This window comes from Chlorocebus sabaeus, chromosome 10 (genome assembly GCF_047675955.1).
Source record: "Chlorocebus sabaeus isolate Y175 chromosome 10, mChlSab1.0.hap1, whole genome shotgun sequence".
In the NCBI taxonomy this organism is placed as follows: domain Eukaryota; kingdom Metazoa; phylum Chordata; class Mammalia; order Primates; family Cercopithecidae; genus Chlorocebus; species Chlorocebus sabaeus.
The window spans coordinates 3,215,895-3,238,926 of record NC_132913.1 but is presented as its reverse complement, the minus strand read 5'-3'; the positions used below and the strand labels follow the sequence as shown (position 1 = coordinate 3,238,926).

Here is a 23,032-nt window from a genome sequence, read left to right as displayed (position 1 = left end):
TGTTGGCCAGGCTGGTCTTGAACTTGTGACCTCAAGTGATATGCCTGCCTCAGCTTCCCAAAGTGCTGGGATTACAGGCGTGAGCCACCACTCCCGGCCTGGGTTTGCATTTCATAATCACTTTGCATTGGCTTTGTGGGTTTGAGTAAGTTATTTAACCTTTCTGTGCCTTAGCTTCCTCATCTTTGCAATGAATGTCAACAGTATCTGCCTCACGTTGTTGACAGAGGTAGAGATGCTGTAGGTGATGTGCCCAGGTATGCTTGGCAATGACAGGGACCAAGAACATATTAACTTCTGTCCTAACTATTATTAGCACAGAGGAAGCAGTTTACAAAGTTAATAATTTTTTAGTTCCTAATGAATTATTATTGCTAACATTTGCTTTACACTCCCCCCTCAACCTCCCATTTTTTTTTTCTTGCAGGGTGAAGTGCCCCCTGATCAAGACGTGGTAGAGTATATCATGAATCAGCCAAACGTCGTTCCACGAATCAATTCTAGGATTTTGACAGCTGAACGAGACTACCTGGATTTAACAGCGAGTAGTAAGGAGCATTTCAGGAACAACCTTACACTTTTTTTGACTTGTGCTTCAGAGTCTTTACATTTTTCAGATTTTAATATTCCGATTATCTTCTGCAGTGTTCAGAGGATAGCCCAAGATTGTGAAAAAATTTTATGTGTAAACTCTTTGCACCTTTAGTTCATGGTATGAGCTTCTAAATTCACAAGAGTTTCCTCCTAAAGAAGAAAACATCTTCCTGGGCAAAAGTCTGTGAACTTTGAAACATATTTAGTGCCATTTAAATGCCAACTGTACAGACAATAGATGATGAGAATGGGCCTGGGTTGTTGGCTTCCCTCGTCATAAAGAGTTCTCTTTCTTCATCCTCATTCTAGAATGAGTCAACAAATATCTCACTGAATTTCACTGTGAGAACTTAGGAAGGCCTTTAGCAGCTTCATCAAGATATAATGTATATGCTGTAGAACTCAACCTTTTAAAGTATACAATTCAATGGTTTTTTAATGAAAAAAAACCCCACAAAGTTTGTGCAGTCATCACCACTATCTAATTTTACATCATTATCATCACCCCCCAGAATTCCCCAAAATTCCATATACCTATTAGTAGTCACTCTCTGTTCTTCCCTTCCCCTATCCCCTGGCAACAACTAATCTACTTTCTGTTTCTATGGATTTGCCCATTCTAGACATTTCATATAATTGGAAGCCTTTCGTGCCTGGCTTCTTTACTTTAACGTGTTGTTAAGGCTTATGCATGTTGTTGTGTACGTCAGCATTTCATTCCTTTTTATAGCCCACTTTATGGATAGTCCACATGTATCTGTTCCTCAGTTGGTGGACACTTGGGTGTTTTCTGCTAGAATACCTTACAAGGGCCAAATATGTTAAGCCCAGGTGCAATTTGTTCCTTGTGCCTTCCTCGAGACTCTGAGGCCTCTTCAGCAAACACCTGGAAATAGATGGAGCTGTCATCACTAGCCCATGAAATCTCACTGGGGAAGGAAAGATGTGTGTAATGAAGTCATAACCAGCTATTTATTGTTATAGTTGAGTATAATGAACATATCAATCTATTTATGGTTGTTAATGCATTATCTCTAATATACTTGAAACTGAAAGTTTCTTTTAGGTAGAGGAAAAATACATATATACACACACACACACACCCCCCCCCCCCATACACACCTCTATACATAAGCACACACACACTGAGGAAGAAGTATAAATGTAGGCTTATATTTGAGAAAGAAGCTACCCGTGAGCTTTTTCTTCACAGCTGGGTTTTCCTTTCTTTCCTGAAGTTTCAGTAGAGCAAGGTGAGCGTGTCGTGGCTCTTTGTCCTGTTTGTTGTTTTCAACATGTTTATTCAAGTTTAAGACAACCTTTAAACTTGAAGGGTTGTCTCTGGAATACACATGAATAAGGAACATAATAGTGGTTTTCTTTTAGAATTTCCTTTTCCATTGAGTGTTGCAGCAATGAGCTATGAAACAGCGCTAGTCCGCAGTGGCAAAGATGCCACCTGTCAGCTGAACCCAGTGCAGACATCAATTAGGAGGCACTGGCATCCTCCTGACCTGGTGGTGGTGGCACCATCACCCAGGTTTCTTTGGCTTTTGGTGTCCTGGAACCTTTTTAGTAGGATACTAATTTTTACTGGCATGGTGTTCTCTCCCTTCCCCTGCATGATATCATGGACCATGTGTGACTTATTTTCTACTGTTTTCCTGAATAGTATGCTATGGATAGTAGGTGTTCAGTGTGCATTGTCGAGTAACAGTGTAGATGGATGAGCATGTGCACAGATGAATAGATGGGTGGGTAGGCAGGCAGGGTGTGTGTGGCAGACGGTGATGAGAAGGCTGACGTTTGTATAGGGTGCAATAATGTTTAAGACTGGGGAGATTGTTAGAGGGTTTACACTACTAGGCTGGAGACCATTTTGTAGCCTGTAAGAAATTACTGGGTGGTTTAGAGCGAGAGAATGACTTGATGAAACTGGAATTCTAGGAATAATAATCTGAGGGGAAATGAATAACGAGGATTGCCCTTTGACACTAATTGGAGAAGGGACATATCTAAAAAGAGTGGAAATGACCTTTTATTTCTGTTAAGGGTCTAAAAGGTGATATTTTGTTAGACCTGAAAAATAAAAATCAGTTTTCTTATGTATTTTCTCTTTAACCCCTGCTTCCTCCATAGGAGCAGGAAGAGCTTGCTCTACTGGCTGGACTAGGGAAGGGAGAAATGAGTTAAGGAGATCTCTTTGAGACTGTTCTCCAGTTGACAAGTGACAGGAATGGGAATGGGATGAATTTCAACCATTAAACTGACACGTACTTATATGGTAGCTGTGTGAGATATGTATGTTTTCATCAGCCTTGTGTCTTTGATGTGCGACTTCAATAGGGATAGGGGCCATGTTGTGAAGTTGTTCAGTAAACATGGAACTTAATATACTTCACTCACGCATTTCTATAAATCTTATATGATGATCAAGTCAGGTTATCAGTTGAAAAGAATAGATTGGACTGGAACTAATATATACGTATTTCATTTTTTCTCCCAGATAACTTCTTTGTGGATGATTATGCTAGATTTACTATCTTGGATTCCCCAGGCAAGACTGCTGCTGTAGCCAATAGTATGAACTATCTGACAAAGAAAGGTAATCCATTTGAGGCTTATTATCTTGCATTCAACATTTTTTTGAAAGTATTTGCATATTCTTCTTAGTGTGCAAATCAAGAGAAAAAAGGGAGAGACTTCATAATTTTTCTTATTTCTTACAATGCTTTGAGTCTAGAAAATATCTTATTTAAAATTTAATTCTTTGTATATTTGTTGAAAATATACATTTGTTTAAAACTTCAAATGTCTTCATAAATTTCGTATTACCTGTTTTGCATTTTGACTTTAGTCAAAAGGAAAATATTTCATAGTTCAAATGGAAAAACATTTGTGATATAAAAGTGGGTTAATGGATTAAAAATGACAGTATAGGGTTAATATTATTTTGGGGTTTATAAGATAAAGTTGGTTTTAGAAAGCCTTGTAGAATCTTTGAAGCTGATTTTAGGTAGAGGTATTTATTTAGGCTAAGATTGTGTAAAATGACGCCCCATTAGTGGCGGACAGATTCTGTCCCCTTTGGGTCAGTGCTTCAAAAAAGCACTGGCTGTCTCTTAAGGCAGCTATTTTTACCGCCTTTTTTAATCCCCGCTGTGGTTTCTCCCCGAGAGAAGTTCTGGTTTCCCAGCTATATGTAAAGTACAAGCAGTTACTCCATTTGGTTCTTTAAATAAACTGTTTCTTAGGGTACTGGGACAGCACCATGATGCCGACAGGACTAAGCAGCAGGAAGAACCATAGACCATGTTAGACATTGTTTAGACTTTTGACTGTTACAGTAGGCATTCATTACAGAAATGATACTTTCTTTTTTTCTACCCTCTTTTCTTTACCTTTGTCCAGGAATGTCTTCCAAGGAAATCTATGGTAACTTAAATCTTCAAAATGTTCTATTTCTTAATTTTCTTCTTTGGTTTCTGTGACCATTGTAATTTAGAATTTATCAACACTTAATTGTACCGTTTCTGGAATCTGTGGGTAACAGGAAGCTATATCAATGTAGATAATTTTTTTTTTTTTTTTTTTTGAGACGGAGTCTTGCTCCATCACCCAGGCTGGAGTGCAGTACCGTGATCTCGGCTCACTGCAAGCTCCGCCTTCTGGGTTCAGGTGATTTCAAGTGATTCTCCTGCCTCAGCCTTCCAAGTAGCTGGGATTACAGGTGCCCACCACCACGCCCTGCTAATTTTTTTGTATTTTTAGTAGGGACGGGGTTTCACCGTGTTGGCCAGGCTGGTTTTGAACTCCTGACCTCAAGTGAGCCACCCACCTCGGCCTGCCGAAGTGCTAGGATTACAGGCATGAGTCACCATACCTGGCCAATGTAGATACATTCTGTATAAACATTTGTGAATAATTATTTTCAGAAAATAACAAATTAATGTGATTAAAAATGACAATATGTTACCCACATGTTCAAAGGTGGTTTTTCATTTTACATGCTAACAGATGCCCAGACCACAGTAGAATTAATCAGTGCATGTTCCTAGTCTATAACTAAACTCTGTGGGAAGATTCCTCTGCTTTCATTATAGTAAAGGTTTACCACTTTTTCTTCTATCTTTATTAAGCTTGTCATTTTCTTTTTGCATGGTTCTCACAAATTATTTGGTCAATTTCATTTTCAGAATGTTGAAACACAGAATGTGCTTTTCTCCTCCAACTCAATTAACTGTTTTTGTTTTTCTACAGATGATTCTTTTATTAGGCCAGTCACTTTTTGGATTGTTGGGGATTTTGATAGCCCTTCTGGACGGCAGTTACTGTATGATGCCATCAAACATCAGGCAAGTATCTGTGACTTCATTTTACGTTTTTGTTTGCAGCTGTAGTTGTCCTCATGGGCGTCACTGTGCGGCTCGGGTTGTTCAGTGGGAGTTCGGAGTCCTGCTTTCTTAATGCTCGAGGGAACGGAGCATCGTATCTATAGAGCTCTGCCAGCTCTCAAGAAAAGAGATCTAAGACTACAGTATCCAGGCTTTGTTGAATGGGGTAGATTCTTACAGAGAAAAAAATAAATAGCGAGATCCTCATCATAGACAAGTTTTATCACATGCCTGTTCATGTTCTTGGAGCAGAGTTGCTCCAACAATTGTGTTGTCTGCTGTATCGGGGACATGGAGTCCTTACCACGACAGAGGTCTGGACGTGGGGGTAGTAGCACACAGGAATGGTAGTGTGTGTGTTTAGTAGAAGTAGATCCAGATGCACTGAGGGATACACACATAGACGTTCTGAAAAGATACGCTGCCGTGAATAGCTGGGCTTGAGTGAGTGGCAGTGGCAGGTGGTTGGGAAGCAGCTGATTGTTCTGGAGAGTGTCATTGTTGGAGGATGAGATGGCAAAATTATTCTTCCTGAGCTGTTTCAGTTTGCGTCTTCATCCATGCCTCACAACCCTCCTCATGGTCCCCTTTCCACCCTATAACTGGGAAGGCTTACTGAAATAAGGAACTATCCAGGTGGTTTCAGTTTCACTCATGTGCCGAGTGCCTTTATTGTTCAAGGAGTGAACCAAATGCTGTGGTCAATTCGAAGTTAGATCAGGGCAGTTCTAGCTAAGGGCAGTAGTTATATGTGAAAGGCACTCTAACACAAATGCAAAAATCTTCACATGGTGGTAAGGTGGGAGAATGGGGAAGGAGAGTTGCATTTTTTAATAACTATTTTAATTGAAGTAAAATGTAGGTTCACAAGAAGTGCTTAAATCATAGGATACACAGTGTCACAAAGAGAACACACTCTTGTGACCACCACTCAGGTCAAAAAATAGAGAATTCTCAAATTCCTGAAAGCCCTCCCACACTTGTGCCTAGACACTACCCCTCTTCCCTCGTCTCATATTAGCGAATAGGTTTGCCTATCTTTTAGTTTAGTAAAATGGAATCTTATGCAATTTCATTTGTGTTTGTCTTCTTTCCCCAATCTTTTGTGAGATTTATTCATGTTGTTACAGGTAGGTGTATATAATAATCCTTTTTCATTCTGTAGTATTATATTGTATGGCTGTACCGCAAAGTTTTGTTTGGTGAAGTTATTTGAAGGACAGCTGGGATTTTAGCTTGGTGCTGTTCTAAGACTGCTGCGACGAAATTCTTGTATGTCTTTTGGTACACCCAAATATAAATTTCTATTGCTTATGTTATTGGTACGAGCCCTGTTTTGGGAAGGCCATGTGAATGAAGAAGGGTTTGAGCAGAGCACTGAAAACACTTGTAACACAAGTGTGTTAGAAGAATACAAAATGTGTTGGGTAGAGATGGGACTCTGAGGGTCTGTAATTTATGCTATATTTACAGGGGTGGTAAGAAATGAAGTTGGAAAGGTGGGCTAGGGGCCACTTCATGTAAGGTTTTGAGTGCTTCATGATGGCATTTTAATTTTATTCTGAATGCAGAGAACTGCTTGAGATTTTTTTTTTTTTTTTTCCAGACAGATTCTTGCTCTGTTGCACAGGCTGGAATGCGGTGGCGTGATCTCGGCTCACTGCAAGCTCCACCTCCCAGGTTCATGCCATTCTCCTGCCTCAGCGTCCCAAGTAGCTTCACCGTGTTAGCCAGGATGGTCTCGATCTCCTGACCTCGTGATCTGCCTGCCTCGGCTTTCCAAAGTGCTGGCATTACAGGCATGAGCTACTGTGCCTGGGCGAGACTGTTTTTTCTTTTTTTTGAGATGGAGTCTTGCTTTGACACCCAGGCTGGAGTGCAGTGGCGCAATCTCGGCTCACTGCAACCTCCACGTCCCGGGTTCAAGCGATTCTCCTGCCACAGCCTCCCAAGTAGCTGGAATTACAGACGCCCGCCACCACGCCCGGCTAATTTTTTATATTTTTAGTAGAGATGGGGTTTCACTCTATTGACCAGGCTGGTCTTGAACTCCTGACCTCGTGATCTGCCCGCTTCGGCCTCCCAAAGTGCTGGGATTACAGGCATGAGCCACTGCACCCGGCTTGAGACTTTTAAGAGAGATACTATTTGCTACTTATTGAACATGACCGATGTTAATGCTTGCTTTTTAAGTTCAAAAATATCTACAATATGACTCCCATTTCCCATTGTGTGAACAGAAATCCAGTAACAATGTTAGAATAAGCATGATCAATAATCCTGCCAAAGAGATAAGCCACGAGAACACTCAGATCTCCAGAGCAATCTGGGCAGCTCTCCAAACTCAGACTTCCAACGCTGCTAAGAACTTCATCACCAAAATGGCCAAGGAGGGGGCTGCAGAGGCCCTGGCTGCAGGAGCTGACATTGCGGAGTTCTCTGTTGGGGTAAGGCTCTGAGCCTCTCATGAGGCTGCCCCATTCTGTCTGCCACGGAAGCTCACCCACTACAGCTTCCGTGGTCCATTCATGATCGTGATTTGTCATTTTAGTCCTGAGTCTCAGGGAATTCTTTTTTAATTTGGAAGAATATTGCCAAGAAATAATTCTGTCATGTTCCCTTTATTACTTTTAACCTTGCCTAGCTTTTGTGTGGTGCATGATTTGAGCTTTTGTGAGTTTTAAGTGTGGGGCCATTTGTTATGTACAATTTTTAAAAGAGACAATTTGGCTTATTTATAGAGCAACTTGTGAGCCAGTTATGGGTTCAAGGCTTACACGTTCTTGATGTGTTTCCAGAATAAGCCTGTGTTTATTCATTTATATTTTGTTACTTATCACAGTTTTGTAGGTTTTAAATTTTTCACAGAATGATGAGTATACACTATTTGACGTTTCAGTTAGGAAAAGAGGCTGTCCCTGGAAATTAGCAAGGTTTAAAAATGCAGAGTGAAGGAATGATAATAGTCTGCCAGTCGAACAAATCACAGGAAAAGATAAGGAAATAGCAGTTACTCTAAGTAGTAGGGAGATGGCGGGGAGACTGGAGAATTGACACATCTTAATTATGAAAATTAGTTATTACTTCCCAGGGAAAGAAAATTTTGTGGTTTGTTCACTGTGTTTATTTGTTTATATGATTTGCTTAATAACGACTCTTTTTCCTTAATAACGATTACTTTCCTAGGGAATGGATTTCAGTCTTTTTAAAGAGGTCTTTGAGTCTTCCAAAATGGATTTCATTTTGTCTCATGCCGTGTACTGCAGGGATGTTCTGAAGCTGAAGAAGGGACAGAGGGCAGTGATCAGCAATGGAAGGGTGAGGATTTGTCAAGCTTGACTTCACATTAGATCCGTGAACAGTCTTTGCAGCATTCTCCTCTGAAGCTAGTAAACTCTTCAAACAGAGCCACTCTTTTTTCAAAGGTGATTGGGGTTTATGAAGTGCCGTTGATGTTTCTGCCTCCTATTTCCAAGGAGCTGTGCTTTTTGACACAGACAAATACCCCCGTATGGTAGAGCCTTCCTGCTGTGGATTTGTGTCCTGCGAGTGTGTGAGGCGGGGAGAGTGTGGTGGCTCTCAGAAAGTCAGGCGGTACGGCCTTTGTACATAAAGTAGCCTTTGTTGTTTTTATTCAGGGAGAATTAATGGAAACTACGTTACGATTTTATTTTACTCTGGAGTTTGCTTACTGTAACATACTGTGATGCACACAGGTTGACACTGTGTCCTTGAGGAGTTGATAAGTAAATAACTGCAAGTATTTGTTTTGGGCTTCACTTTCTGTTATTTCACTGATTTTATCTAGACATGTACCTGTCTCAGGTCTTTAGGGTGATCTGGTATATGAGGTAGCCTGAGGACGCCAGAGGGTTCCTTACCAGCTTGCTGAGTGCAGGCAGCCTTCCAGCTCTGAGCGCCCGCTCTTCTCTCCTTCACAGATCATTGGGCCACTGGAGGATAGTGAGCTCTTTAATCAAGACGATTTCCACCTCCTCGAAAATATCATCTTAAAAACCTCAGGACAGAAAATAAAATCTCATATTCAACAGCTTCGGGTAGAAGAAGATGTGTAAGTTTTGCCGTACGAGGAATTACAGGGGTTATATAATTGGACTTTCCTCATTGATCAGTTAGGATTGTATGTTGTTACTCATACTACATATCCCAAGGTGTTTTATTTCCAGTTTTAAAATCTAACAGTACTCTTCAATTCCAGTTTTAATGTATGCTTCTGTTGAAACAAGATAATTTATTTTGTAGGGTACTCTTTAAAGAACGGAATTAGTTCTCTCTGTTTTTATTTTTATGATTTTTGGTTGTGGAAAATTTCAAATATATGCGGAAGTAAAGAGGCTAGTTTATTTATTACCTGGAATACTTATGTAAAGTGATACTTTTCCTCATTATCTATTTGGTTACCCTTCAGTTTTATTGTGTTCAGGAAAGGAAAGGCAGTTTAAATCTTTCTTTTATTTATCAGTGCAGAATACTGACTTGTTTCCCTTGTATCTTCAAAGCTGTGATGAATTGGTGGTTGTTGGTTTTTTAATTTTAATTCTTTCAGTGTTTTTATAACCTGATTATTTTAGTGTGTTATTTTTCTTAATGGAAGAAAATGAATTGTTTGGATGAACCCTGGAGTCCATTGTTACATATACGTAGATTCTGCGTTAACTATCAAATAACTGGGTAGTTGGAAGATCTATTTCTGTGTTTAAGTTTTGAGGAGCCACAGTACCTTTCCCACAGTAGCTGTACCATTTTACATTCCCATTGACAATGCTCAGGGGTCTGGTTTCTCCACATCCTCACCGCACTTGTAATTTTCTGGTGGGGGGAGGGGTTTGTGTGTTTGCTTTTTATAATAGCCATCCTCGTGGGTGTGAAATGCTGTCTCCTTGTGGTTTGATTCACGTTTCCCTAATGATTGGTGATGCTGAGCATCTTGTCATGTGCAGATTGGCCGTTTATATATCTTTGGGAAAATGTCTATTCAAGTCCTTTGCCCATTTTTAATTGCGTTGTTTTTCGTTGTTGAGATGTAGCAGTTCTTTATACATTCTGGATGTCACTTTCTTACCAGATACATGATTTGTAAACATTTTCTCCCGTTCTGTGGAGATGTGTTCTTTGATGCATAGTTGGAGATACAAAATTTAAAAGTTCTGGCCGGGCGCGGTGGCTCAAGCCTGTAATCCCAGCACTTTGGGAGGCCGAGACGGGCGGATCACGAGGTCAGAAGATCGAGACCATCCTGGCTAACATGGTGAAACCCCGTCTCTACTAAAAAATACAAAAAAAAAAACTAGCCGGGCGAGGTGGCAGACGCCTGTAGTCCCAGCTACTCGGGAGGCTGAGGCAGGAGAATGGCGTAAACCCGGGAAGCGGAGCTTGCAGTGAGCTGAGATCCGGCCACTGCACTCCAACCCGGGCGACAGAGCGAGACTCTGTCTAAAAAAAAAAAAAAAAGTTCTGCTCGGGCGTTTGCAGTGAGCCGAGATTGCACTACTGCACTCCAGCCTGGGTATAGAGTGAGACTCTGTCTCAAAAAAAAAAAAAAAAAAAGTTCTGCTGAGTTTTTTTCTTACGTCCTCATACTACAGAGTTCAAGAGAAGTGTTGACTTGGATAGCTGTCAGAGTCAGCTGTTGCCATGTCTTGTATGACCTGGGAAGAAATCTTTTCTCATTTTGGCCGGTACCGGGGCTACAAATAAGGAGGATCCCTCTTACCTCAGTGACTCCTGAGTGATGCCCCTTGTCCCGACCTGTGAAACGCTTCCCTTGACGTAGGCCAGGAGGTACTCGTGACTTGAAGCAGCCATGTCACAGGCATAGGCTTGGTGTGGCGTGCTGTTGGACCATTGCAGGGAGCTCCTTGGAGTCTTTTTGGGTGATGTAATTGCCAGACTGTGCCTAGAAGACTTGCCTTTTGCCAACGAGAGATGGCTCTCTATCTTTCCTGGGTGAATTTAGGGAAATCAGGTAGTCATGGGGCCAAAAGACGAATGCTAAAACTCTTAGGCTTCCCAAAATTACCTTGTCTGCATTGGGTTTTCATTAGTGCCAGAGCTGCTCCACCTTGGAGTGGCCCCCTTCCCAGTGACAGCCACAGCTTTCATTCATGACCCAGTCTGCATCCCCAAGGCTGCCCTGAAGCTTAGCTCTGTACACTTTGATCATTGTGCTTCATCAGCCTTCAGGGAGTTTCTTGTTGGCCTGCTCACCCCAGTTCACGTAACCAAGTGCCCCTTGACATGTTTTGTAACCCTGTGACCCATCACAGGAAGAGAATGGCCTGTATTATATATATTTGGCATCTATATTGAGAAGTTGAACCAAAATAGTTAATTTGATGTATTTGCTAGGTTCAAAGAAAATGTATGGGCTTAATTACAGTTCAAATACATTTTGCAAGTGCTCTTTTAAAATTCTTATTCAGGATTTAGTCTTTGGTTCAGCAAGTTGGAGTTTTTTTTTTTTTTCAGGTTTAGTTCAAGATCTTTTTCAGTTGGAAATCAATTTTAGAAGGGGCAGGGACAATAGTGGTTCACTGCAGTGTTGATTATAATAGTGAAATTAGAAACAACATAGATGTTCAATAGTTGGTTGGTTGAATATTTAGATTGTTTTGTGTCCATAAATACAACATTATGCAGTCATAAATATATTGAAATAGGCCGGGCACGGTGGCTCACGCCTGTAATCTCAGCACTTTTAGTTGAGGCAGGCAGATTGCATGACCCCAGGAGTTCAAGACCAGCCTGGGAAACATGACAAAACCCTCTCTGTACTAAAAATACATAAAAATTAGCTGGGCCTGGTGGTGCACTCCTGTAGTCCCGGTCACTCGGGAGGCTGTGGCGGGAGAATCACCTGAGCCTGGAAGGTCGAGGATGCTGAGATCGAGCCTTGGGCAACTAGAGTGAGACCCTGACTAAAACAAACAAGCAAAAATATTGAAATCCCACTGTATTTATTAACCAAGGAAAGGATTTTTATAATATGTTGTAAGTGAAAAAGTAGGCTGTCGGTTAGTATAATTTGTTTATATGTTTTTAAAACTATAGAATTATAAGCCAAAATATCGGAGCTTATTTCTTGATATTATGTGTAACTTCAGTTTTTGCCTTTGTGTTTATTTTCCAGTGAATTATTACTCTAATAGTCATAAAAAGTAATAGTTTTAAAAGGACAAGGGAGAATGTAAATAATAGTGACAGCCTGTAATGGGCCAGGGCCTCAGCCAGGTGCATTGCAGAGTTTCATGCAGTTTTACTAGAGTCATGCGGAGTGGGTGCTGTCTCCATCTCACGTGTGGGAAAAGGAGTAACTTCTCCAACGTTATACTACTAATCACTCTTTCTTAGTCCTGTCAGTACAGACTTTATACCTGGTTCAAACCATCTTGTTAGCATTCAGTATTTGGGCTGATGATATGTTTGGCAATAATTGGAAAACTTTCAGTTAAAAAGATGCTAAGATTTCTCTGACCCCTTCTTTCAGGGCAAGTGACTTGGTAATGAAGGTGGATGCTCTCCTGTCAGCACAACCCAAAGGAGATGCAAGAATCGAGTACCAGTTTTTTGAAGACAGACACAGGTATAGAATTAATGTTGAATTTGTGCATGTTCTTGAATATTAAACTCTTACATTTGCCTTTACCTCAGCTCCTTCATTTTACCATATAAGATTTATATGTAAGTTCTTATAGGAATCGAACATTTGTTTGGTGTGCAGTTTATAATACATATATTTGCATTCATAGATAAAATTCATATGCAAATCTCGTTGCATGAAAACTGACATTTATTTCTAACTAAATCTGAAATAACTCTTAGTGCACCCTTGTAGTAGAAAACAGACTGCATTTATTAAACAGAGCAGTTGTACTTTTCTTAAATTCAAGTATATACAAAGGCAGGTCAGGGTAGCTCATGCTTGTAATTCCAGCACTTTGGGAGGCTAATGTGGGAGGATTGCTTGAGCCCAGAAGCTTGAGACCAGCGAACAAAGGGAGACCTGTCTCTACAAAAACATTTTAAAACATTAACTGGGTGTGGTGGCATGAGCATGTTGTCCCAGCTACTCTGGAGGTAGAGGCTGCAGTGAGCCATGATCGCATCACTGCACTTCCAGCCTGAACAACAGGGTCTTTTTGTGAGACCCTGTCTCACAAAAAAATAGATTGGCTGGGCGTGGAGGCTCACGCCTGTAATCCCAGCACTTTGGGAGACTGAGGCCGGCAGATCACCTGAGGTCAGGAGTTTGAGACCAGCCTGGCCAACATGGTGAAACCCCATCTCTACAAAAATACAAAAATTAGCCAGTCGTGGTGGCAGATGCCTATAATCCCAGCTACACGGGAGACAGACAGGAGAATAACTTGAACCCAGGAGGTGGAGGTTGCAGTGAGCAGAGATCGTGCCTGGGAGACAGAGCAAGACTCTGTCTCAAAATAATAATAATAATAAAATAAACAGATTATTAAAGTACTTGTGTCGTTCATATTTTATTGAAAACTTTTTTTTAATTAAAAACAGGGTTTCATTCTGTCTTCTGCGCTAGGATGCAGTAGCGTGATCTCAGCTGACTGCACCCTCCACCTTCTGTGCTCAGGTGATATTCCTACCTCAACCTCCTGTGTAGAAGGGACCACAGGTTCTTGCCACCATGCCTGGCTAATTTTTGTATTTTTTATAGAGATGAGGTCTCACCGTGGTGCCCAGGCTGCTCTCAAACTCCTAGGCTCAGTTATTCACCTGCCTCAGCCTCCCAAGGTACTGGGATTATAGGCGTGAGCCAAGGTGCTTGGCCAAAAACTTTTGTTTTAAATAAGCTTAGCATAATGAGGGAGTTTGCCTTTTTGTTCTTCACTTTTTTGTTTTGAAAAGTTTAAAACCTAGAAATAGTTGAAAGACTAATATAATGAGCATCCAAATGTCCTTCACTTAGATTCACCTGTTGTTAGTGTGTCACATTTGCTTTATCTCCGTCATCTGCACATGTGCATGGTGTGTGTGTGTGTCTGCACGTGTGTGTTTGTGTAGTACTTATAGTAACTGCATTAGTAGTTTATTTATATGTTTGCATACACACGGTCATACCTTTTCCTGCGCCATTTGGAAATACATTGCAAACATCCTGACATAACATGTCTGACGTTTCCCGCATGTGTATCCTGAGTGCTAGGACTTCTCCACAGTACTGTTAGCTGACCTCAGAAATGTAACCTTGATATAGTAATATTAAAAAACAATTTCTAGTCACATGTCTCCAGTGTCTTTGTAATGACCTTCTACAGCTGTTTTTTGTATTTGTTTTGGTCCAGATTACATATTACAGAGTTGTGTCTCTTTGGTCTCCTTTCATCTGGAAGAGTTCTCTGCCATTTTTTTTTCTAGTCTTTTGTCTTTTACGATGACATTTTTTAAGAGTCCAGGACACTTGTCTTATGGAATGTCTCACAGTCTGAGTTGCTTCTTCATGATTAGATTTAATTGGTTCTAGGAGAGAGCCCTGCACAGTAATGTGTGTAGCCTTTGCCGTAGCTGGCAAGTATATACATGTACGCTGATTGTGCCTTGGAATCCCCAGGGAGGCTTTAGATATAGAGGCCTGTGTCCTACTCGTCTGTGATTCTGACCTGGTTAGTCTGGCATGGATTGGACTTTGGTTTAGTGGACCTGTGTTTTCTCATGACTAATCCTTGTGGGGATGAGGTTTGTGTGGTCAGATCATTTGATGATTGTAGGCTGGAATGGAGGCCCTCTGTTTGCGTTAGTTGTGTGTCCTAGTTTTTTATGTCAGCAGTGGGTGAAGATTCTTATGGCTCCTGGATAATCCTTGTGGAATTTGGTCATTAGCACCCAGATTGCACCCATTTTCTCAAGGTTTTGTGAACTCTCAGGTAGTGACTCATTAGTCACCAGCGGGAGGAAACCTTTCGGAATCAACCTGCCGTCTTGTTTACCCTTCTTGTCAGAGGTAGCGAGTCCTGAGCAAAGACCTCTTCCCTTTATAGAAATCTTCTTTTCCATGGGTCTCCATGTTTTGTATAATTAAAATACCTTAATTATAAATTCTATTATGAGACAAATTATAATTACTATTAGAGAAATTCCTCTTACTGGGAGTTGTGTCAGTTAAAATAGTGTTTATTACATTTAACTCAGGAGTTTCTCATTTATGCTAGAAATAGAAAGATCTGAACCATCAGTTATGTATATTCTTGCCCTCAAAGTGTGGTCCACGGAGCAGCAGCAAGACATTGTCTGGGAGCCTGCTGGAAATGCGGGCTTGGACCCACACCAGTCCTGAGGAATGAGCGTCTGCGTTTTCACAGGTTGCTCCTGGGGGATTCTCGTGTGCATTAATGCTAGTGAGCACAGTGTTCTTCGACATTTACTCTACGCACCCTAGGCAAATGTGTGTAATCTCCAAATCTCGTTCCTGTCTTTGTCACTTTTAGTTTTATTCTGGTCTTTGACCAATATAGTGAATACACTTAAACATAGTGTTGTTCATATTGTTTCCATTTCCACACAAATACTCCTCGTTCCTTGCTTTTTTTCTAGTCCCTTTTTCTTGTTCTAGAGATGTGGGGTGAGTAAAGGAGCTCACAGGGTCAATTTCTGGTGTGCCTGTTGCTGATCCCCTAGAACACTGCTGGCTCGGAATGTGAACGTGTGTGAAACTCTACCCCAAACCTGGTGTGGGCAGGCGTGACTTGAGGTTACCCTCTTGTGTAGAGTCCTGTTTGAGACTCTCTGGTTCCCTTGTGAGCCTTTGTAGAATGCTATTTTCTAATGAGCTTTTCCTTCTAGAATTCTAGAATAACAGAGAGGTGCAAATTATATTAGGGCAGTGGCTCTCAAAATGTGGGTTTTACTTAGAGAGCTTGTTAAAATGCAGATTGCTGGACCCGTCCCCAGAGTTTCTGATTCAGGAAGTCTGGGTTGGATCCTGTCTTGCTGCTCACCGATGCCCAGGGGAAGCTGATGCCACTGCTCTGGAGCCACACGGTGAGAACAGTTGTGTTAGAGTAACAGAAGTTTCGTTGTATTGGAAGAATAATCACCGGCAGTGGATTTAATCTGAAATTGTTAATAATACCAGAGATTGAAAGCACCTACCTCAACACGGCCACAAAGCTATTCTGACGGTTATTTCCAAAGCAGTTAAGATGTGAAAGAGCCTTCTTGAGCATGTAAATTGTTTCCAGTTTTCTTGGTTATGCTGTTTTGTGGTCTTCTTTTGTATTCATTCCACTTAGGTAAATGTTGTTTGGTAAAAAAATAAAAGTAGTGGTTAGTATCATAACCACATTATAGTATTGTTCAGAGCAAACAAACTATAATGGTTTATACAGTTAACGGTTTTCAAAAATTGGGTATAAGTTTAAATCCTTTCAAGTTGAGTCCTTTTAAATGTTCATTAGAGGTCCCTGCTCCTTTTAAGTCACCAAAGTCAGTGTGCCTTCACAGGGAGTCCATGCAACAGGAAGTTACCGTTCAGTTAAGAACAGACAAGGGGGCTGGGCAGGATGACTCACGCCTGTAATCCCAGTGCTTTGGGAGGCCAAGGCAGGCAGATCACTTGAGGCCAGGAGTTCAAGACCAGCCTGGCAAACATGGCAAAACACCGTCTCTACTAACAATACGCAGATTAGCTGGGCATGGTGCCATGTGCCTGTAATCCCAGCTACTTTGGTGCTGGGGCACGAGGATTGCTTGAGCCTGGGAGGTGGAGGTTGCAGTGAACTGAGGTCATGCCACTGTACTCCCAGCCTGTGTGAATGAGCGAGACTCTGTCTTTAAAAACAAAACAAAAAAGAGACAAGGACCAGGTGTGGTGGCTTATGCCAGCGCTTTGAGAAGCCAAGGCAGGAGGATCACCTGAGGCCAGGAGTTTGAGACTAGTCTGGTCAATATAGTGAGACTCCCATCTCTACAAAAAAATATAAATTAGCCCAGCATGGTGGCATGTGCCTGTAGTCCTAGCTACTTAGGAGGCTAAGTTGAGAGGATCATTTGAACCCAGACATTAGAGGCTTCAGTGAACCACGATCACACCACTGCACTCCAGCCTGGGCCACAGAGTGAGACCTTGTCTCTGAAAAAGTAAATAAGGAAAAGAATAGGCAAAATATCTGTAACTTAATGTTGACAAAGGATATGGTGAAATTTATTTTTTGGCCTTGTAAATTTGTTTAGTTCTTCAGGAAATGTGCTTGACAATACTTACTAGCCACAAAAGTATTTGTATCCTTTGACTCCATAATCTCATGTCTAGCACTTCCTTGACTCTAAAGAAATTTCCAAATGTGGAGAAAGTTGGTCGTACAAATTGTTTACAGGTTGGAAGCCATCTGTATGTCCAGCAGTACAGAAAAGCTGGAGTAAACTCTGACAGCTTCATTTGGTAAATAGCATATTATTTCTTATTCAGGGTGCTTGTTGTGTAACAGCATGTGGAAATCTTTATGCTACAGTAGTGGGAGATGGAAGGAAACTGTTTTGAAATTGCTAATCTGTATCTACAACTAATGTTTATACAGGGATCTAGAAAGGATTACATAGAGATGCAGCTAAGTGGGCTGAGATAGTGAATATTTTGTGATTATATTTTTCCTTTTTCTTTGCTTTGCAGGTTTTCTGGAATGCTCTTTTATTATTTTTTAAAAATTGATTTATTCCTTTTCTCTTCGTACTCTTCTTGCCAAGAAGTAAAAATTGGCATAATGTTTAATGACTATCACAAGCTAACTTCAGTAGCTTTTCTCAGTTTTTGGTTAAATAAAATTTCAAGCTGGTTTTCCTCTCTTTCCATGGACCTTTCAATCCATTTCAGATCCATTATTAAGGTTTTGCAATCTTTGGGATAGACAGAATCATATAGTTGGCCATTATCATAGTCTAGTCTTTCTAGATCTAAAGTTCTTTGAAATGCTAAGAAGGTTGAAGGTTATATTGTACAAAAAAAGCTTTTGTTTCCTGTGTCCTCCAGGTTAATGTTTTATCCTTTTGATCTTTCAGTGCAATTAAACTGAGGCCGAAGGAAGGGGAGACGTACTTTGATGTCGTGGCTGTCGTTGACCCTGTCACCAGAGAAGCACAGAGACTTGCTCCCTTGCTCTTGGTAGGAACGCTGTGCAGGCAGTGCACATCACCTTTGTTTGAAGTTGTCACGTGCTCTGAAATTCACTGAGAGCTTCATTTTCCTTGAGTTATCTTCAGCGGCACTGGACAATGCTATGTGGGGTTCTAGGGCAGAGCAATCTTCACAAAGATTGACAGTCGCTCTGAAACAGCTTCACAGCCCTGGAACGTTGGTGCGAGTGTGGGTGGCTGCCTCATGTAATTTTAAAAAGCGATTAACATCCTCATTTAGAGTAAAACATCCTGGAATTAAGTTGTGCTGTATTTTAATTTATAATGGCAAAGAAGTAAAATAAGTATGCTTTTTCATTTTTCCTTTTTTATAACTACCATGGGTTCTTTGTTTTGGCATGTGTTTTAGACATGTATAGTGTGTTACAATGTTAGGACATTTAGAAGAGCTTTGACAAAGACACAGTCAGTCCAACATTGATTGCCGAATAAATCCCTAACCTTTTTTGTGTGTATTGGTATCTCTGTTTTTTCATCGTTTGGCATGTCAGTGGTGACTCTGAGGCCTGTGGTTTTTCCACGATCTGCCTGCTGGTTCCCCGCAGGAACTGCCTTTGTGTGAGGAGCAGTGAGCTGCAGCGGCCTACTTCCCATTATTTTTGGCTATGTCCTATGTATGTGTGATGTAGATTGTGCAGTAGAGTTGTGTTTTCCAGAAGTTTCTCCAGTGCAGACTCTATGGCTGTTTTCTTTATATCTTTTCTTGAGATATTACTATCTCAGTGTCAAATAATAAATTTCTGAAGAAACAAATCCTAAGTATTTTGTCATTGGTTTTCCTTCTAGGTTTTGGCTCAGCTGATAAACATGAATCTGAGAGTATTTATGAACTGCCAATCCAAACTTTCCGACATGCCTTTAAAAAGGTAAAACATGCTATGTGAGAAAACAGTTGAAGAAGGGTACTGAATCCAAGGTCTGATACTGCATGTTGGCGGTTCAGATGGGTTTATAGATGGACATCATGTTGGAAGTGGTCGTTTACTAAATGTTCAGTTTTGCCAGATTTCACTGTAATCAGAAGTTCTAGGAACATAGTGTGTTTGTAGCATTTAGGTGGCATTAATCCAGGCTGCTTGCATTTGTGCCTTTTCTTTTTTTTTTCCGAGATGGAGTCTTGCTCTGTTGCCCAGACTGGAGTGCAGTGGCATGATCTTGGCTCACTGCAGTCTCTGCCTCCCGGGTTCAAGCGATTCTCCTGCTTCAGCCTCCTTACTAGCTGGGATTACAGGTGCACACTACAACGCCCAGCTGATTTTTGTATTGTTAGTAGAGACAGGTTTCACCATGTTGACCAGGCTGGTCTCGAACTCTTGACCTCAGGTGATCCATCTGCCTCACTTCCCAAAGTGCTGGGTTTACAGGTATGAGCCACCACGCCTGGCCCCATTTGTGCTTTTCTTTTTAAAAGAAGAATATTGGCCAGGCGCGGTGGCTCACGCCTGTAATCCCAGCACTTTGGGAGGCCGAGACGGGCGGATCACGAGGTCAGGAGATGGAGACCATCCTGGCAAACACAGTGAAACCCCGTCTCTACTAAAAAATACAAAAAACTAGCCGGGCAAGGTGGCGGCGCCTGTAGTCCCAGCTACTCGGGAGGCTGAGGCAGGAGAATGGCGGGAACCCGGGAGGCGGAGCTTGCAGTGAGCTGAGATCCGGCCACTGCACTCCAGCCTGGGGACAGAGCGAGACTCCCTCTCAAAAAAAAAAAAAAGAAGAAGAATATTCATTTCAAGTTGGAATATACGTATTAGAGGAAGCTTGCTTAGCTGTATATTGTCATGAGTTTTGGAATGGTCATTTATGAAAACAGTGATACAAAAAGCAGTTAGTGTTGTGGCTGTGGAAAATTTCTAACTTGCCAGTGTGCTGTGTTTTATAGGTTAGCTTCTAGGTGGATTGAAACAGCATTTGCAAGTAACCAAAGGGTTCCCACCTTTCACCATTATTCTTGTATAGGGGAAACGTTTAAATTCTTAGTGTTTTCAGGGCTAGCCTGAGAGTCCAATCAGCTTTTAGGAATTGGTTTTAAAGAGAAAAATGAATCCTCCCTGAAGGGAGGAAAATGCCCAGGACCTAATTGTGACCCTGACAGCCATCCATGTGAAAGAGTGGCCTCCTCCTCAGTGCTGTCCTTGTTTGCCTTTTCTTGCATCTGTAGCAACCGCAGGAGGCATCATTAGGTCAAAGATGGTTTTGGAAACACGTTTCCCAATCTGGAAGGGTACTCTTCCAAATCTAATTTGTTTTAACCAGTTGTTTACCTGTGTAAGGGCTTGTACACTCAAGTACCGTTGTCACGTAGAAAAATATCTAACACTTTCCTTTTCAATTTCAGCTTTTACCGTTATGTGTTAGAACCAGAGATTTCTTTCACTTCAGACAATAGTTTTGCTAAGGGTCCAATAGCAAAATTTTTGGATATGCCTCAGTCTCCACTGTTCACTCTGAACCTGAACACACCTGAGAGCTGGATGGTAGAATCTGTCAGAACACCATATGATCTTGACAATATTTATTTAGAAGAGGTAAGACTATCATTGTTTCCAAATACCTAATCATGTGTAATAGAGCAGATTGAATCCCAGTCTAGGTGGGCCTCTGAGACATCAGTGTTCAGGGATGATATTTTTAAAAACAACAGCTTTGTTCACATGGAACTCATGTACCATAAGATTTTCCTCATTAACATGTACAGTTGAGAGGTGTTAGTGTCCTCACAGAGTTGTGCAGCCATCACCACTATGTAATTTTCAATGTTTTCAGCATCCCCAGCAAAGGCCCTGTACTCATTAGCAGTCACTCTCCATTTCCCCAGCCCCTGGCAACTGCTAGTCTACTTTCTATCTCTATGGATTTGCCTCTTCTGACATTTTGTCTGAACAGAATCAAATGTGGTCTTCTGTAGCTGGCTGCTCTCACGTAACAGATTGTTTTCAAGATTCATCCATGTTGTAGTATGTATCGATGCTTCATTCTTTTTAACTTGCTAGATAATATTTCATTTATGGACATATCACATTTTATTTATCCTTTCACGAATGGACGTTTGGGTTGTTTTTACTTTTTGGCTGTTGTAAATAATGCTGCTATGAATGTTGTGTGCAAGTTTTTCTACTGATATGTGACTACAGGATGTCTTTGCACGTAGGTCTTTAATTTTTTTCAACGTTTAGTGTCTTATCCTCATTCATATTTTTAGAGTAACTTCCTTATTTTTTTTTCTCTTTTCTCTTTCCAACCCAGTTTTTATAATTGTATACAGTCATTAACTACCACCATAGCCAAGATGCAGAACATTTCCATTACCCCAAAAGTTCTTTTATACCCCTTTGCAGACATTAGCCTCCTCTTGCCTGGTTTCAGGCAACAACTGATCTGCTTTCTGTCATTATAGTTTTGTCTTTTCTTGAATTTCTTAAAATATGATCATATATTATGTAAGTCATTTTTGTCTGCTTCCTTTACGTCGCATAATGCATTTCAGATTTATTCATGTTGTCTCTGAGTGCCTTCAAGTGATTGGATTTTTGGCTTACAGGTGGACAGTATAGTGGCTGCTGAGTATGAGCTGGAGTACCTGTTACTGGAAGGTCATTGCTACGACATCACCACAGGCCAGCCTCCACGGGGACTGCAGTTTACCTTAGGAACTTCAGCCAACCCGGTCATCGTGGACACCATTGTTATGGCCAATCTGGTAAATAATCTATTCATCAGATAGTGATGTTGTAGTTACGTTAATTTGGGCCCTGTAATTTACGATGGAACAGTTAGCATTCTTAACCACAGAGTGAGATTAAAATTCATTATGGGGTGAATTTGGTCAATATAGAAATCATTAGTTCAGCTAAATTTAGGTTGAAATTACATGTCGAAAGAAAAACCATGCTGGAATGCTGTAACTGAATTGGCCCCTGAAAATAGATTGCTCTCGAGCTGACAGCCTTTTTCTTTTCTTTGGAAGCGCGACACTTAAATTCATGCATCACACATTGATTCTTCCCTGAAGCACAGCTAAAGAGCAGGCGATTTCTTGGTGCGACTGGCCTTTATTGTACCAGATTTTTGTGGTTGTTTTTGAGACTCCTGCCCAGGCTGGAGTTCCGTGGTGTGATCTCGGCTCACTGCAACCCCTGCCTCCCAGGTTCAAGCGATTCTCCTGCCCCAGCCTCCTGAGTAGCTGGGATTATAGGCACCCACCACCACGCCCGGCTAATTTTTGTACTTTTTTAGTAGAGATGGGATTTCACCATGTTAGCCAGGCTGGTCTCGAACTGCTGACCTCAAGTGATCCACCTGCCGTGGCCTTCCGAAGTGCTGGGATTACAGGCATGAGCCACCACACCTGGCCTGTGCTAGAGTTTTTAATGTGTAGTTTTGGTTTTTTAAGAGTTGCATTGATTTGTTTATTGTGTTATTCACATTATAGTTGATTGATATTTCAGAGATAGAAGTAACTGTTCCTCAGAAATAGCATTTTGGTGTTTTGAAGAGAGCTAACATTGGACTTTTCTTCTTGTCCTAGGGCTACTTTCAGCTGAAAGCCAACCCAGGAGCTTGGATCCTCAGACTTAGAAAGGGACGCTCTGAAGATATTTATAGAATTTACAGGTAGGAGTAAGTGATGCACATACATTTTCCCAGAACATTTAGAAATGAGCAGTAGCTCTAATTGAATACTACCCTGGCAGTCAGGCAGCCTGAATTCAATTTGCAGTTGTATGTGTGATGAAACAGTGGTTTTCCCAGGAAGTTAAATAGAGAAGAATTGTTAGAGTAGAATTAGATAATAAGAGGTATAGATGCTAATAAGTATAGTCAGGCTTTATTCTTTAATTATTCCTTTGTGCTAACAATATCCCAGAATC

General features: G+C 41.1%; 1 protein-coding gene across 3 annotated transcripts in view; it reads left to right on the top strand.

The window, feature by feature from the left end:
• UGGT1 (UDP-glucose glycoprotein glucosyltransferase 1) overlaps positions 1-23,032 on the top strand; it is a 110,302-nt gene that overhangs the window by 64,681 nt on the left and 22,589 nt on the right. For all 3 annotated transcript variants that reach the window (XM_007964576.3, XM_007964573.3, XM_007964574.3), the window contains exons 19-31: positions 428-548; positions 3,101-3,199; positions 4,006-4,029; positions 4,855-4,949; positions 7,229-7,435; positions 8,175-8,306; positions 8,930-9,060; positions 12,496-12,591; positions 18,027-18,129; positions 18,948-19,027; positions 20,500-20,689; positions 21,703-21,861; positions 22,690-22,775. In XM_007964576.3, the coding sequence (XP_007962767.2) occupies positions 428-548; positions 3,101-3,199; positions 4,006-4,029; positions 4,855-4,949; positions 7,229-7,435; positions 8,175-8,306; positions 8,930-9,060; positions 12,496-12,591; positions 18,027-18,129; positions 18,948-19,027; positions 20,500-20,689; positions 21,703-21,861; positions 22,690-22,775 (1,523 nt within the window). The remainder of the gene's footprint in view (positions 1-427; positions 549-3,100; positions 3,200-4,005; positions 4,030-4,854; positions 4,950-7,228; positions 7,436-8,174; positions 8,307-8,929; positions 9,061-12,495; positions 12,592-18,026; positions 18,130-18,947; positions 19,028-20,499; positions 20,690-21,702; positions 21,862-22,689; positions 22,776-23,032) is intronic.